Raw genomic sequence first — 14,197 nt, forward strand, 5'->3', positions numbered from 1 at the left:
TTTATTGGCTTCTAAGTTTGACTTAACACAGCTTGTGAAACACAAAGTTCTACTTTGAATAAGTGAGTCTGTTATAAATACACAATCTGTGTATAACTGCATATATTTACATCAAGACAAAAATAATGAGGTTGATTCACAAACTGAAATATTTAATGTAATTTTAGTTTCATTACAGCACAGTTTTAAAACATGTCACTGGCCACTGTACACCAACTGATTAGTCTATACATTATCTCTTCATATACATCATCCATTAACAAAACATTACAGTATGAACATGTATATGGAAAGTCTTGGAGACTTTTTGTTTAAAACAAACATGTCAGTGGTATTGAGATAAAAATGACTACGTTTGTGTGTGTGTCGTCCTTTCATAACTAAAGCCCTGAGGTTTAGTGTGGCATTCCTTTTATATTGGAGTGATGTCATTATTTCACAGTTAAATGCAACAAGGAAGTGGTACATGCTTGTTCACTGCCATGGCTTTGTGACGCACTTTAATGGAATGGAGCCATTACGTTAATTACATCAAATTAATTACAGGAGCCGGTGCTTTTCCCTCTACTAGCACAAAACAAATATCTGCTGCTGAAAATGATGGTTCTATTTGGTTAGGTTAGACTTTATGAGTTGCTACCTAGAATTCACCTCCTCAAAGATGTTAATGTGTTTATTCTGGTAGTATTTACCGTTTTGCTACCATGAAGCTGATTTGCAGTTTTTCCCACAGGATTTGAATGCAGCATTGAACAGTGCACAGACCACTCTGAGCTCCCTCTCTGTCCTACCACTGCCCTCTATAATCAAACATGCGCCTGTTACCATAGTTACTGTGTCACCCCTATGTGAAATAATGAGTTTAAGAAACAGAGGAGGTCCTTTGACTCTGAGTAGGTCCTAGCTGAGGATCTTGTGGTAGGGGTGAAGGGGCAGCGAGGACGTGAACACTCGGATGTCGTCGATGAGCACGGCGTCCTGCAGCGAGGACGCGGACAGCGGCAGGAAGGTGAGCTCGCTGACTTCTCCGTAGGCAGACACGGCGGGGTTGTCTGGGCTGTCGGGGGTGCAGCAGGCACTCTGCTCTGGTGGATCGTTCTCCTCCAACCCGAAACCCACAACCTGACCAGAAGAAGTGTGAGAGATCTTTGACCATTAAAGGTTTTTAAAGAATTATAATGAAAATGGCCTCTGGCCACAGTAGGCGGTCAATGGCCTGAAGACCAACACAAACTTACATGCACACTGAGCTTCCTGCTGCTGCCGTTTCTGTGCTCCAGGAACCAGGAGACCAGGTCCTGCTGACTGAAGATCTTCAGAGCCTCAATCTGCATCACAGACAAGGTCCAGGTTAGAACAACTGACCAGAACCAGAACCTGGTACGCCATTTTGTAAATGACATTAAGTTTAGGGGTAAACTATACTGGACATAGCCTTTCAGAGTCTCAGTAATCTTGAGCATTGTTTAACCTGATTATGGGGATATTTACTACATATATATTTACTGCCTTCCCCAGGGTGTAACCAATGTTTGAGCATTCAGGTTAATGAACTGTCACACTCTTTGTGCTGTAGGTCTGTGTGGTCTGTGAACCTGACCTCCTTGTTGAGCCGGTCAAAGACGAACTGCTGTGTGACGACCTCAAACCAGTTTCGGTCCACTTCCTCTCCGAGGTGAGCGTCCTCGCACTCTTTCAGCTTGATGAGCGCAGTCACCTGGGTCCTAAAGGCCTCCTCATTCAGGCCTGACAGACGCTCCCCAAAACACAGCAGGAACTCCTCGATCTTCTCCTCCACAAATTCAGTGCTAAGAGGAGAAAAGGCAGAGGGAGGATAAATAAAGAGGAAATAAAAGGAAGAGGGCCGTAAGACACACACGTCTAGCTCACCTAAACTTGGTGGCCTGCGTCTCCACGGTGACAGAGAAGCCCAGCACCCCTGAGGTGTTCCTGCAGGTGGGATAGACCTGATACCTGAAAGACATGAGGTCAAAGGTCAGATAATGGCCAACTGGATTGGGCTCCAGCTTTTCAAACCAGCGTCTCACAGGAAGTCACCACGGTATGATCAGTGCATCTGTATTATCATTACATATTACAGAACAAACTAAAGACTGAATTATGAAGAATAGATACAGGAAACTGACCCCAGAGTCTCCTTTGTTCTGAGGAAATCAAAACACGGCTCTTCCATGTGCATCTGTGAAAAAAACAGAAGTCACAACAGAAATCAGGTCTTTCTTCAAGTTTCTACAGCAAAGTCGTCAGCAGGTCATCAGACTGCAGAACAACCAGCAGCACAAAAGGTGAGACTGAGGAAACATATATACTTAATCTACATAACTGCTTCCGTAGATGAGTGCTGAATCATTAAGCTTTAGTGCTGCTTTCAGTTTTGTAATATCTGCCACCTACAGTAAAAGTAAAATAAGGTGCATCAAAATCTGCAAACCCATCAGCACTCACCACCATGAGCTCCATCAGGGCGTGGTCCCTGAGGTCCTTCAGCCCCGACTGCAACAGAAAAAAGCTCCATGTGAACTTGTGTAAGCTGAAAACTATGAGGCAGAGCTGATGATGCCTCTGCTGGAATACCTGATAGTACACAGTCCTGATAGTACCTGATAGTACACGGTGACCTCTGAGTTGGCGTCTCCTTTGTTGAGAGATTTGACTTTACACAGATGATGTGTCTGAGGCAGCTCCACCACTCTGAACAGCACAGGGACCTCTACTGGCAGAGGCTGGAACTGGAGCTTACTGCACAGAGGGAGGGCAGAGGCCAAGTGTAAAATGGATGACTTTGATCTGATGGCGGCAGTCTCACTTTAGCAAAGTTGCATAAAGGGGAAGTCAAGACAATAAGCAGGACACTTACTCAATGAAGTACTGCAAAAACTCCTTCGACTCCTATTGAAGGAGAAAAAACACAGGATTTAGAACTTTGACCTGAAAAATGTCATTACCATAATAAATGAAAAGAGTGTATGAATTATAGTATGAATGCTGTTATTTGAGATGTTGTTTTCTTTGACTGCTCAGTCTGGAGGCGTGTTGGTTGTTGCTGCTCAGGAAATCTAGAACTCACCGAACTAGTGAAGTTTCCCTGGACCAGCCCCTCGACGTACAGCTCGGCCTTCAGCCCTCTCACAAAGGTCATAAGGTCATCGACCGTCAGACCCTTGGTGACGGCCTGATACTTCTGAATGACTGACCAACGACAGTGCTCCAGAATCAACAGACGCACATCCCTGAGGACAGACACATGGACTTTACAGACAAGAACAGAACCCACTGCCTGTGTGTGGGTGTGGGTGTGGATGGGTGTGTTACATACTTGCCCAGTCGCTCCGGCTTGATGAGGATGTTGAAATAAGTTTTCTTCAGCTGTTCAGAGAACATGCTGAAGACACCCGGCTCAGCGCTGAAATCCGCCAGGTGATCCACAATCAGCTTCAACAGCAGCTGCAAAGAAACAGGGTGAGTGTAAGGCTGATGCTCTGCCCCCTTCCACACAAAGCAGGACTTCCTGGTGCTGGCAATAACTAATGCCATGTGCAGTACAGTAAGCTGTCCCAAGCGTCTCCTCACTTGAGCTTGAAATTCCCAATCCCTTTATCAAACAGTAGGTGGCAACAAGGCAGGACAAGATGCAAACAGAACACTGCTCAGTGTGTGTGTGTGTGTGTGTGTGTGTGTGTTGCTTACTGGTAATTTGTGGTTGAAGCCTTTGAGTCGGACCACCATGCCGTGCTCTCCGGCTACCAGCTTGTACTCCAGCTGAGCCACGTCGGCCTCGTACGCCGGCTCTGCCAGGTTGTGGGCCAGGATGTTAACAAAGAGGTCAAACAGCACCAGGCTGAGAGAGAAAAGGGGGGAGGGGGGGCAGGTGGGTGAGTGTTTGACGATATTGTGTGTATTCGGACTTCTGATGGATTCCTGCTGTATGATCTCTTACTTCTCAGGGCTCCTCTGAATCATTGGGGAGATCAGGTTGAAGCGGATGTAGGCTGAAAGAAAAGCATCACATTACATTCACATCTACATAAAACAAGCTGCATCATGTGACATCTTCAACCAATAAGAGGGTGAGGCTGCAAGTGTCGCTGATCATCTCCGTCTTCACCTTTAGGGATCTTGAACTTGTTGTCCTTCTTGTACCACAGACAGCCTCCGTCGTTGTTGACGATCCTGACCGGGAATTCTGTGTCTGGGCAATCTGACGATTTCAAGGTGAATTCCGTTGCTGTGGACAAACAAGGAAAGATCACTTTCTGTTCTTCCCACTGCTTAGCAGGCAGTCATTTGGAGGCTACCTTGTGTTTGCACTCACCAATGAATTTGTTCTCAGCAGGAAGGTGGAGGTCGGGATGGAGGTCAAAGTCTCCAGCCCAGAGCTGAGTCCAGTCCTCTAGGATATCTGAGCAGACAGAAAACCAATATCATCACATCTCAGCAGGGATCATCATCAAAGAGGTGTGTGTGTGTGTGTGTGTGTGTGTCCTACCCTCCCCATTGTAGCAGGTACTGAACCACTTCTCTCTGAGTGGACATTGGCCTTCGTTCTCTGGCGACAGCAGCATCAAGTTGGCTCTTCCCGGCGTCAGCAGCCGGAGCGCATCACTTATGACCTGAACATAAACACACTAAATCATATATTTACTGAACATTTACCAGCTGAACAGCAAGCACACTCCCATTAGTCTGTAGGTCTTAAGGATTCATGTTGCTATTTCTTCGGCAGCGCAAAGGCATCATCATCCTCAGCTAAACATATTCTAACATAAGAACCTGCTTCACGAGCAGTCTTCATGACATTTCTTTCGGGAACACAGTAATCACCAACTCGTCTTCATTTGACACACTAGGAATACGGCGGGTCATGCGGTGGAATTGTAAGGCCACTGGGTAAAGTGAAGCTCTGGCTGTGGTACCTCAGGGTCAAACTCAAACATGAGCTGGTCTCCAGTCAGGAAGTCCTCTTTAGGAAACAGCTGCATGTTCTCACAGATGTTCTCCACGTACTCAATGGGATCGGTCTGCAAAGACGCAAGAACGCAGAGTCAATGCAACACACACGGATGCAGAGTCCACCATCACAGCTGATACTGTAACTGTAACAGAGATATGTATGTGATATGTATGTATGTGTCATGTGATGTCAAGTGACTGTTTATCTTCTACTGTTGGAGACAGATGAAGTATGTACCTGCTCCTGATAGTGGAACTCATTGGCTTCGATCTTCTGAATTTCCTCGTAGATCCTGTGGGATAAAAAAAACCAGAACAAGTCTCAAATACAGATTAAAGCACAAACATCAGTGAGTAACCTGCTTATTGTTTTGCTTATTGTTTGCTTTCTTCTGTGACTTAACCCTAAAGAAATCTGGTTAACACTGATTTCAGCTGGATGAAGATGATTGGCCACCTACACACTTGAGGAAGCTTCTGTCTTTACACGGACAAGAACTATTTAAAAGGGATATTAAGTTACTATTAAAGAATTAATGTCAAGATCTGACTTTAAACTTAAATCACGTCACCATGTCAGCTTCAGTAGATATCAGTAAAAAAATACAAGAAATCATGTTGTGCTCTCGCTTCAGATTCTTTGTCTTATTAAGTGATTTCTGTGTGTGTGTGTGTTTGTGTGCGTGGGCAAAGATTGTGTGTTTTGATTCAGGGATGCTGACCTCTGCTGAGGGCCAAGAGTCTGGAGCATCTTCATGTACTGGAAGACCAAGTGGACAACCTGCACAGAGGACAGTAACACAGCATGTGAGTGAGGACGAAACAACACACACAAAGCTGAAAACGAAGCACCAATGACTTTAAATGAGGCCTGGGAGGTAGTTTTGGTTTGGAGCAAACGCCACATGTAATGAGTTTGAATTAGAAAACCAATGATGCATTCAGGAGCCTAACTATAGTACTGCTATAGTGCTGCACCTTACCTGGACCCTGATACGTTAACTCAAAAAGGGTCTAATTTGTACCACGTGTTGGGTTCAGTGTTAAACTTTCAACCACCAGAAACCAGGAGAACGTTTTAGACCTGGTTCCTATTCATCAGGAGCTTCTATCATTTTATACTTGAAGGTAAATTGCGTGAAAGTGAGGTTTTGGTCCTGTAACTGTGTTCTGAATGGATTAACTTTGTGATTTACGACCTCAACCTTCTATCTGATCCTTTTCATTATTGACTATGGTTTGATTTGATGTTGTTTTAATCAGTAACCTAATGTGAACGTGACTGGAATTCCACAAAGATCATGCCAACCAAGAACAAATAAGTACATCGCACCAAAAACCAAATTAAAAAGAGAGAGAGAGACCTGGTAGAAGTTCTGGAAGCCTTGGTCAGTAAGGGTGATGGATATGGAGAAGATGGAGTAGGTGGTGTTCTGATCAAAGCCTGTCTCACTGTTTCCGCCAAACAGAGCCAGAGCCCAGCACCTGAACAAACACACACACATTTATCAGCAGGCATTATTATAATTTAGAATCTATTAACAATGACTTATTTGTGTTTCCACTCACTTCTTCCTGAGCAGTGAAAGGATGCTGCCGGTGCCTTCGTGTCCAATCAGCCAGGATATGTAATGCAGAGGTTTCACCCTGACACACATACACACACAGTAAAAATCATGAGCTGTTACATAATGAAAACTCTTAACTTTGGTCTCAGCTTGTGTTGGTTGCCATCAGAATGAAGTAATTTGAGGTGGAACTGAGGTGGAGGTGAGCAAGAAGTTCACTTCACCTCACTTCCCCGAACAGAACATATTCACAGGTCCACTAACACCACAGGTTGTTGTATGATGCAGGTTGTAAGCCGTCTAAAGCAGCATGACAGTTCAGACAGTTATGAGTGGATTAAAATCAATAATCTCAGCTGCTATACAACAACACAAGCAGTCGACATGACTTTAAAGAAATTGTTTAACACGGTAGAAACCCATCAAGACAGAAAAATACAAAAAGAAACAAATAAGTGATTAATGCCAAAGCAACCACAGATTTAACACAGAACTCCGACAACCATGGTGGTGTAATAGAAATGAAGCCTGTGTGCAAAGACTCACCGGTAGTGTTTCCCCTGAGGAGGAACCGCCCAGCTGATGGTCAGAGCGTGAACCTTCCTCACAGGAACCACTGTGACACAGACAGACGTCTCAATAACATGTTTCATAATCGTGTCAGAGAACCGCACAATTCATCACATACAGCACACGGATTTTACAACTGGGTTTTAGTTACATTAAGATGATATAGCACAATGTGAAGCTAAATGTTATTTTATCTCAATTTACTACATTAATTTAGAATATGTTCTCAAAGATGGACGAATAATTGTCATAAATGCCGCAATGGGTGGAGAAAATAAGAAGAATAAAAGACGAGTCTAGCTGTTATGATCTCTGTTCATGGAAATAAACTCACAGATGGAATGAAAGTGAAGACGACGAGTGAAGCTAGTAATGCTTACAAAATGTACCCAGTGGGTCAAATACAGCAGTGACAGTCATACTTCAACTCATCCCAAATACCTCTGTAGAGTTTGTTGAATGCTGGAGTGTCAAAAGGCTGCTGGAGGTTAGAGAAGTCGGGTTGTGGTTCGTTGCTGGAAGCAAACACAGACGCATCACCACACAAACCTTGTATGTTCTGTAACCTTGTGAGTATTAATGTTCATCTCCTTGGATTACATTTCTATTTCATAAAGAGTGAAGTGTGTGAAGAGTGTAGTGCCCCCCAGAGGACAAAGATGGAACAGGTGAAAGGGGTGCAGAGTAACCCTATACACACATACTGTATGTGTGTGTGCGTTTAGTAGTAGTGGGAGGTTGTGATGATGGCAGTGATGAAGTCTTACTTGTTGGGAACGTTGATGAAGATCTCCCTCACCCACTCCTCCAGAGTGTCCAGAGTCTCTGCAGAAGAACAGTTTGGTGTTAAGTCCTGTCTGCTTCCCCTTTTTATTCATATATTGAATTTGTGCTAAAAATATACTCTTTATATTTACCGTTAAGACATCTTCCAATAAACGTTCATTGTACAGTCCTATACTACACTTTAATGACCCAATTTGAGTTATTCTTGACCAATAACATATCTTTATGGTATTTATTCCAGTACAGTAAAGATCAGTACATAATAGGTTATGTATTGTTATTGAATTGTTAACATTTTGTTTATCAAATATGGATCTGTATTATCAGTCAGGCTGTAATACAGAGCTTGGGTCACTTCTGTTCTTTCTTTTGAAATCAAAATGTTTAACTTCCTTGAATATAAAGACTGACCTGATGCAGTGATCAGACTCTGATCTAAATCTCTGCGTTACCTTTGGACTGCACAGTGAGCGTCATGTAGTGAGCAGAGTAATGTCTCTTCCAGAAATCCCTCAGGCGCTGGTAGGTGTTGATCTGTTTCTCTCTGGGCTCATGTTTTAATGTCTGTGCGTTACCTGCCCAAACAAAACAACATCCGGTGACGCCAAAAGGAACCACAAGTTTCCTCGTGAAGACTTGGGGATTGATTTGATACAATTTTACAAAATGTTGTGATTTTTGGGAAATTAACATCAGAACTTTGGTTGGAGCATTTTGGAAATTGGCATTCACTTACCAGGACTGGGTTCACTAACAGAACTGGGTTATGCTATAAGGAAACTAACACCTTGTCACTTTTATGTCCCTAAAATTGTGAAAGTTTGTAAAATTTGCAGTGCATCACTTTAACTGAATGTGTATAATGTATGCCAGTGTACAGTAGTGTGTGTGTGTGTGTGTGTGTGTGTGTGTGTGTGTGTGTGTGTGTGTGTGTGTGTGTGTGTGTGTGTGTGTGTGTGTGTGTGTGTGTGTGTGTGTGTGTGTTGGTCTTACCCCAGCAGAATTTGCCCATAGGGTGTCCAGGCTTTGCCAGGCTCCCAAACAGCATCTCCTTCCGATGGGAGTCAGACGGCCTCGCCAACTGGTACTCTGAGCATGAGAGGGGGAGGAAGAGAGGGATTGACTTCACTCATTGTTCTGCTCTCAAACAGCTCGGAGGTCAAATGCTGTATTCTGATTGAATGTTTGATGGATTGAGTGAATGAAATGATTCTGAGCACTCAGTGTAAAGGGAGAGAGGAGATGTTTAATCAGCCTGAGCTTCCTGTAATCTGAGCCCTAATGGCCTCACCGCTGTCCACAGCCTCCACCTCTCTGTCTATGGCGTCTTCGATCATCAGAGGGCAGATGAAGAACTGGGCCCATCTGAAACACACAATTACCATGGTAACTGTTTGCCACTGTCTCAAATAACAGTCAAAATCCACAGCAGGAGAAAAGTGATTAATTAACCAAACAGACGACTGAAGACTTATAAGAGAAATGACTGACATACAAGTAAGATGACATCATAAAAAAACAATTATTGAGCTTGACAGAGCTGAGCCAAAAAGCTACGACCAAGCCCGCCAACCAACAACTGAACATGACGACCAAAGGAACAAAAACCATGGCCGGAAACTAAACCTGTGATTGACAATCGAACATCTGAGCCTGACAAACTTAAAATGAGCACCTGACAAGAGCTTCGCGGAAATACTTCCTCTGTACGTCAAATTGGAAGATGGTTCTCTCGCAGTCTGTGGAGGCGTTGTCGCTTCCACCGTGCTTCTTCAGGAAGGCATCAAAGCCGTTCTCCGCCGGATATTTCTCGCTGCCCATGAACACCACTGAAGATCAGGGACAAACAAACAAACAAATTGGGAAAAGATCACAAAGAACTGAAGCGGCAGCATATCTCATTCAGCATCATTCAGATATCAAAACGCTCTCACACAGCTGACTTAAGGACACAGGCATAGGAGGCAATGACACCTAATATTAGCAAATATTACCTAACTACAATATTTTGCTTATTAGACCAAATGTCTGAAGCTGATTATTAGCATCAACTCCTCTTTTTTGCTCTTTACAGTCGCTTGAACAGAAATCAACAACAAAATCCTACATGTACTCTGATATTCAAGCATCAGGCAAACATTCAAGATGCCTCCTACAGCCTAGATGGAGTTTGGACATCATTTTGTAGAGAAAAGAAGAAGAAGAAGAGCCTTTATTTAATCCACCAACTGGGAAATTCAGTTTTCAAATCACATGCAAGTATCATAGTTATGCAGCTATCACATGAATATGAAATTTGCAGAGCGGCGCCTGTAGAGCAGTTTTGCCTTGCTCAAGGGCACCTCGGCAGTGCCCCGGCGGCAAACTGGCAACTCTCCAGCTGCCAGCTGCCAGTCCAGACTTGGTCCATACGGAGACTCGAACCGGCGACCCTCGGATTCCCAAGCCGAGTCCTGACTGAGCTACTGCTGCCCCAAAAGTGTGTGATGTGATCTGTCTAAATCGAAGTGTTAGAAGATCTGAGATTCTTTCTGGACTCACTGTGTTCCAGGAAGTGGGCGAGGCCTGGCAGGTCAGCGGGGTCACTGAAACTCCCCACACCGATACACAGAGCAGCTGCTGCCTGTACACACACACACACACACACACACACACACACACACACACACACACACACACACACACACAGCTGACTTTAACACCAAACATGTACCAGTTATGATTACCAAAGGTCTCAACTATGATTTGGATAATATGCGAAAAGGTGAAACACTGTGTTCAGTTGAGAGCCGAGGTGACTGAATACAGGGCCCCACTTAAAACAGAGCGTATAATCCAGCAAGTGAGCAGACATTTGACACTATTGGTCTCCTGCATAGATCTTGTTGTCCTGAAAATCAAAGACAATACATCATTTTAAGGGGAACTAAACTTTCCTTTTTTGTTTGCATTTCAAGTCAATTTTGTGCCATTTTCTGCAGTTATACAAAGCATTCTCTGGCCACTTCCATGGATGGTGGAACACGCTGCAAGCTGGCTGAGGACATCAAAGGGATATCGGGCCTTTGCAAAGCCTTTCCTGAGGAGCCAGCTTCTATTAGTTGTGGGCTTTTATTTAGAAAATGCGGTGTGGCGAGTGAAATCTTTTCCAGTTAGTGTCAGTTAGTGTTTGTGAGGACAGCATGTTGCCGTGAGTGAAGCCTCTTAGACCCACCTGCTTCTCGGTCGAGCCCTTCTTCTTCACTGCCTTCTCATCCTGATCATCACACTGGCCATCCTGTTCCTCCTCTGAATTCTCCTCCTCCTCATCATCCTCCTCCTCCTCCTCTTCCTCCTCCTCTGACCCCTCACCCGAATCAGCGTCGTCGTCGTCGTCTTCTCCCTCCTCCTCCTCCTTTTCCTGGCCCTCTCCTGATCCTCTACCTTCTGTCCCGTTGAGGTCAGAGACGAGGAGCACTCTCAGGCCGTTACACATTTCGATGTATCTGATTGAAAGGCAAGTGGACAGTTTTAACACCAACACCATCTCTGACAGATAACAGTCCGCTCATGTCATCAGCATATTCAACCACAAATCTCTTCTAATGTATGATAACTCATTACTTCACCTTCGCAGAAATGCAGATGGAGTCTGCTGTAAAACTTGTTAAATGACTCAGAGTGTTTGTGTGCCAGCGCCTGTCCCTGTTGTGACCCACCTGTATTTCTTGGGGTCGCTGGGTGATTTGATGATCGTTGGGTCTCCCTGCTCTTCCTCAGCGACTCCAGCAGCCGCATCGCTCCTGTCATCTTGCAGCAGAGGGGGTGGTTCGCCTTGGTCAGGGGCAGACACCTGACCTGGCACGCTGCTGCCGCTCACCGACTTGCTGGTCTGAGGCATTTTAACACAGTCTGCTGGAGACACAGGACGAGACAAGTCACTCTGGACATCAACAAGATTGGGTAAGGTGTGCAGTACAGAGCAAACCTAAAGAATCACTTCAGCAGAATCTTGACATCACATCTATGATCACATCTAACTGAGACTTCTACAGATACAACATTCTGTTCTCACTCACAGATTTAACCCATTCATTGAAACATCACATCTGTCAACAAGTCAATTTTTATCGCCATATGACAATACTGAGACGAATCAAATCCCTGTCCACACAGTTGCTCTCACAGCCATCGCCGCTAGACAGCGATCATGTTCAGGTCTTTGGCTATTTACTGCAAGTAAAATGTGTCTGTGGTACTTCCAATCACACGAGCCAGGCTGTCATACGGAATCTGTTCATCATACCACTTTACAGGGTGCCAGTGTTGTGACTTTATTTGTTACATATTCCACAGTATAGTGGAGATCAAATATTAATGACAATTATAGGAAAAGCATGTCAATATTAGTTAGATTTACATCACATCTAGTGTAGTTGTGCTTGTCTTCAGCTTAGACCCTTTTTAGGTGAGTTAGCAAAGAGCGATGAGACTCTAAAGTCATTTATTTTCAATGTTTAATTCGAAAACTCAACATAACAATGTCAATGTATGGTCAAGATCTGTGTTGATTACAACAGTGTCAGACTCCAAAGCTACTTATATCTAAAAAGAGTGACCATCAAACTAGCAGAATTACGACACAGGTGTCACATTGTCTTTAATTATTTGTGTGCATTATTTTCATATTTCTGGACACTGCAGATCTTTGTATCTAAACTAACTACTAACCAATTTAACTCAGTTTGTTTACACTTAACTGGAATGGCTTTTAATAATGGTGATCCTTTATTACTTTAATCTTGTTATTATCATTGATATAAACGCAATACCATTGCCTGGTTTCTCTGACTGTACAACATTCTCTCGTGTTTTTTTAACTTCTAATTCAGTTAAGGAGGCTAACTTCCGTTAGCTGTGAATGAACGCTAAGCAGCTGACTCATTCACTGACGCCAACTCCAACTAATGAACTAATCGCATAACAGCAATAACAGTCCAACTTCAGCGAGTCGTACTAACCGAGTTAACCGGCCCGGTGACTCGGTTAGCTACCGGCTCGGTTAGCACGACATTAGCTCTCAGTAATCCTGCCGTTGACAATGACGCCAGAGCGGCTGAACGCTAAACAGCTAACGCCCAGTTAGCACTCAGTTAGCGTTCCGCTCACTAGCTAACCCGCTGCATCCGAACATAACGCAGCAGTTGCGCTCTGGCAACGCTGATCGCAGGTTAACTCACCTTTGATAGCTTTACCCTGGCCAAAGTTATTGTTGGCGTGTTTTTTCTTTTTGGTGCAGCCTAGACTGATGATACCCGGACTCAAAACAAAGTCAGTGATTGGCTGAGAGCCCGTCAATTACGTGAAGCGGAGGATTTGATTGGCCGAGTCACTGGCGACGCAGAAAAGTTCGTCTGAGGCGAAATTAACTAATTAAGTAAATTGTGCAAATCCCTTACAGCTCGTTTTTTTTCATTTAAAATGGAATCCTGAGATGCTTTTAGACTTTAAATGGATGTTGATGTGTTCAGTGCTGGACGCAATCAATCCACACAAATTATGACTGAGACTCTACACTTGTGACTTATATATCTATGACTTGCTCCCACACATGTTATGTACTTACATCCCTGTTTGTTTTCTGTGAGCAGGAGGAGCTGATTTTCATCAATTTCGAGCGGAAAATTGTCTAGTATATAATTATTTATCTCTAATCCATGAACAATACTTAACGTTCAGTGTCATTTGGTGAATGTATGACGTCCTCTTGCTGGTATAAGATCCTCAGTAATATGTAACAGGTTCTTCCTTGGACTACACATCCCCCAAAGTTTCCTCAAAATCACTTCATAACGTTTTGGGATAGCTAACTTGGAGCTAGTGAAAACAAGCTCCTTTGGTGGAGGTATTTGGATGGCTATGGTGACTCCTGCTTTACATTTGCAGGCTACGGTGGAGGAAGAGCAAAGTTTATTTTATGGTCTCTGAAAACACACTCTCACTCACACACACATAGTTCAAAGCGAGGCAAAAACACAACATCCTGGATAATAAAACATAAATATCCCTTAAAAAAGAATCTGACAAAGTTTAGGATTAAAGATTGTGATTTTTATTTTACTAAATTGCATCTATAATATACAAACATTCACAAATATTTTGTACAATCACTTTGTGCTTCTGCCCCATACAGGAGTGAACTTTAAGACAACAAGTTTACGTAAACTCTATAGAATGATTTGTCCATGGTATACACAGCATAAAAATAAATTCATACTCAACACGTCATCATTTCTAATTCTATAATTTACAAATTCACTTAA

The 14,197-nt window shown here is 43.5% G+C and overlaps 1 protein-coding gene across 4 annotated transcripts; it reads right to left on the bottom strand.

Annotated features, from left to right (window-relative positions):
- Window positions 1-659: 659 nt before the first annotated feature.
- On the bottom strand, window positions 660-13,204 carry nrd1b (nardilysin b (N-arginine dibasic convertase)). Of its 4 annotated transcripts, none has more exons than XM_076154473.1 (31): window positions 13,115-13,204; window positions 11,594-11,786; window positions 11,110-11,380; window positions 10,437-10,518; window positions 9,571-9,724; window positions 9,187-9,260; window positions 8,889-8,984; window positions 8,348-8,470; window positions 7,877-7,934; window positions 7,551-7,624; window positions 7,086-7,155; window positions 6,541-6,618; window positions 6,336-6,456; window positions 5,694-5,752; window positions 5,210-5,264; window positions 4,935-5,039; window positions 4,508-4,631; window positions 4,334-4,420; window positions 4,127-4,246; window positions 3,959-4,010; window positions 3,709-3,859; window positions 3,338-3,465; window positions 3,089-3,251; window positions 2,879-2,910; window positions 2,622-2,760; window positions 2,467-2,514; window positions 2,148-2,200; window positions 1,891-1,974; window positions 1,601-1,808; window positions 1,239-1,328; window positions 660-1,122 (listed from the first exon to the last, which is right to left on the bottom strand). In XM_076154473.1, exons 2-31 carry the CDS (start codon window positions 11,773-11,775, stop codon window positions 901-903), a joined length of 3,303 nt encoding a protein of 1,100 aa, XP_076010588.1. In that variant the 5' UTR covers window positions 11,776-11,786; window positions 13,115-13,204; the 3' UTR covers window positions 660-900. The 4 variants fall into 4 exon arrangements, with proteins under 4 accessions (XP_076010588.1, XP_076010587.1, XP_076010590.1 ...); XM_076154472.1 differs by having other exon boundaries at window positions 11,594-11,789; XM_076154475.1 differs by lacking the exon at window positions 13,115-13,204 and adding an exon at window positions 12,896-13,104.
- Window positions 13,205-14,197: the final 993 nt, after the last annotated feature.

Source organism: Genypterus blacodes, unplaced genomic scaffold (genome assembly GCF_046128005.1).
Source record: "Genypterus blacodes isolate CSIRO-AG114 ecotype Tasmania unplaced genomic scaffold, CSIRO-AGI_Gbla_v1 ptg000062l_1, whole genome shotgun sequence".
Lineage (NCBI taxonomy): Eukaryota > Metazoa > Chordata > Actinopteri > Ophidiiformes > Ophidiidae > Genypterus > Genypterus blacodes.

Coding starts and splice junctions, on each gene's coding strand:
- nrd1b (XM_076154473.1), bottom strand. CDS start 11,775: ATGCCTCAGACCAGCAAGTCGGTGAGCGGCAGCAGCGTGCCAGGTCAG. Junction 8,471..8,888: donor TATGGGCAAATTCTGCTGGG/GTAAGACCAACA, acceptor TTGTTTGGGCAG/GTAACGCACAGACATTAAAA. Junction 6,457..6,540: donor CTTTCACTGCTCAGGAAGAA/GTGAGTGGAAAC, acceptor GTGTTTGTTCAG/GTGCTGGGCTCTGGCTCTGT.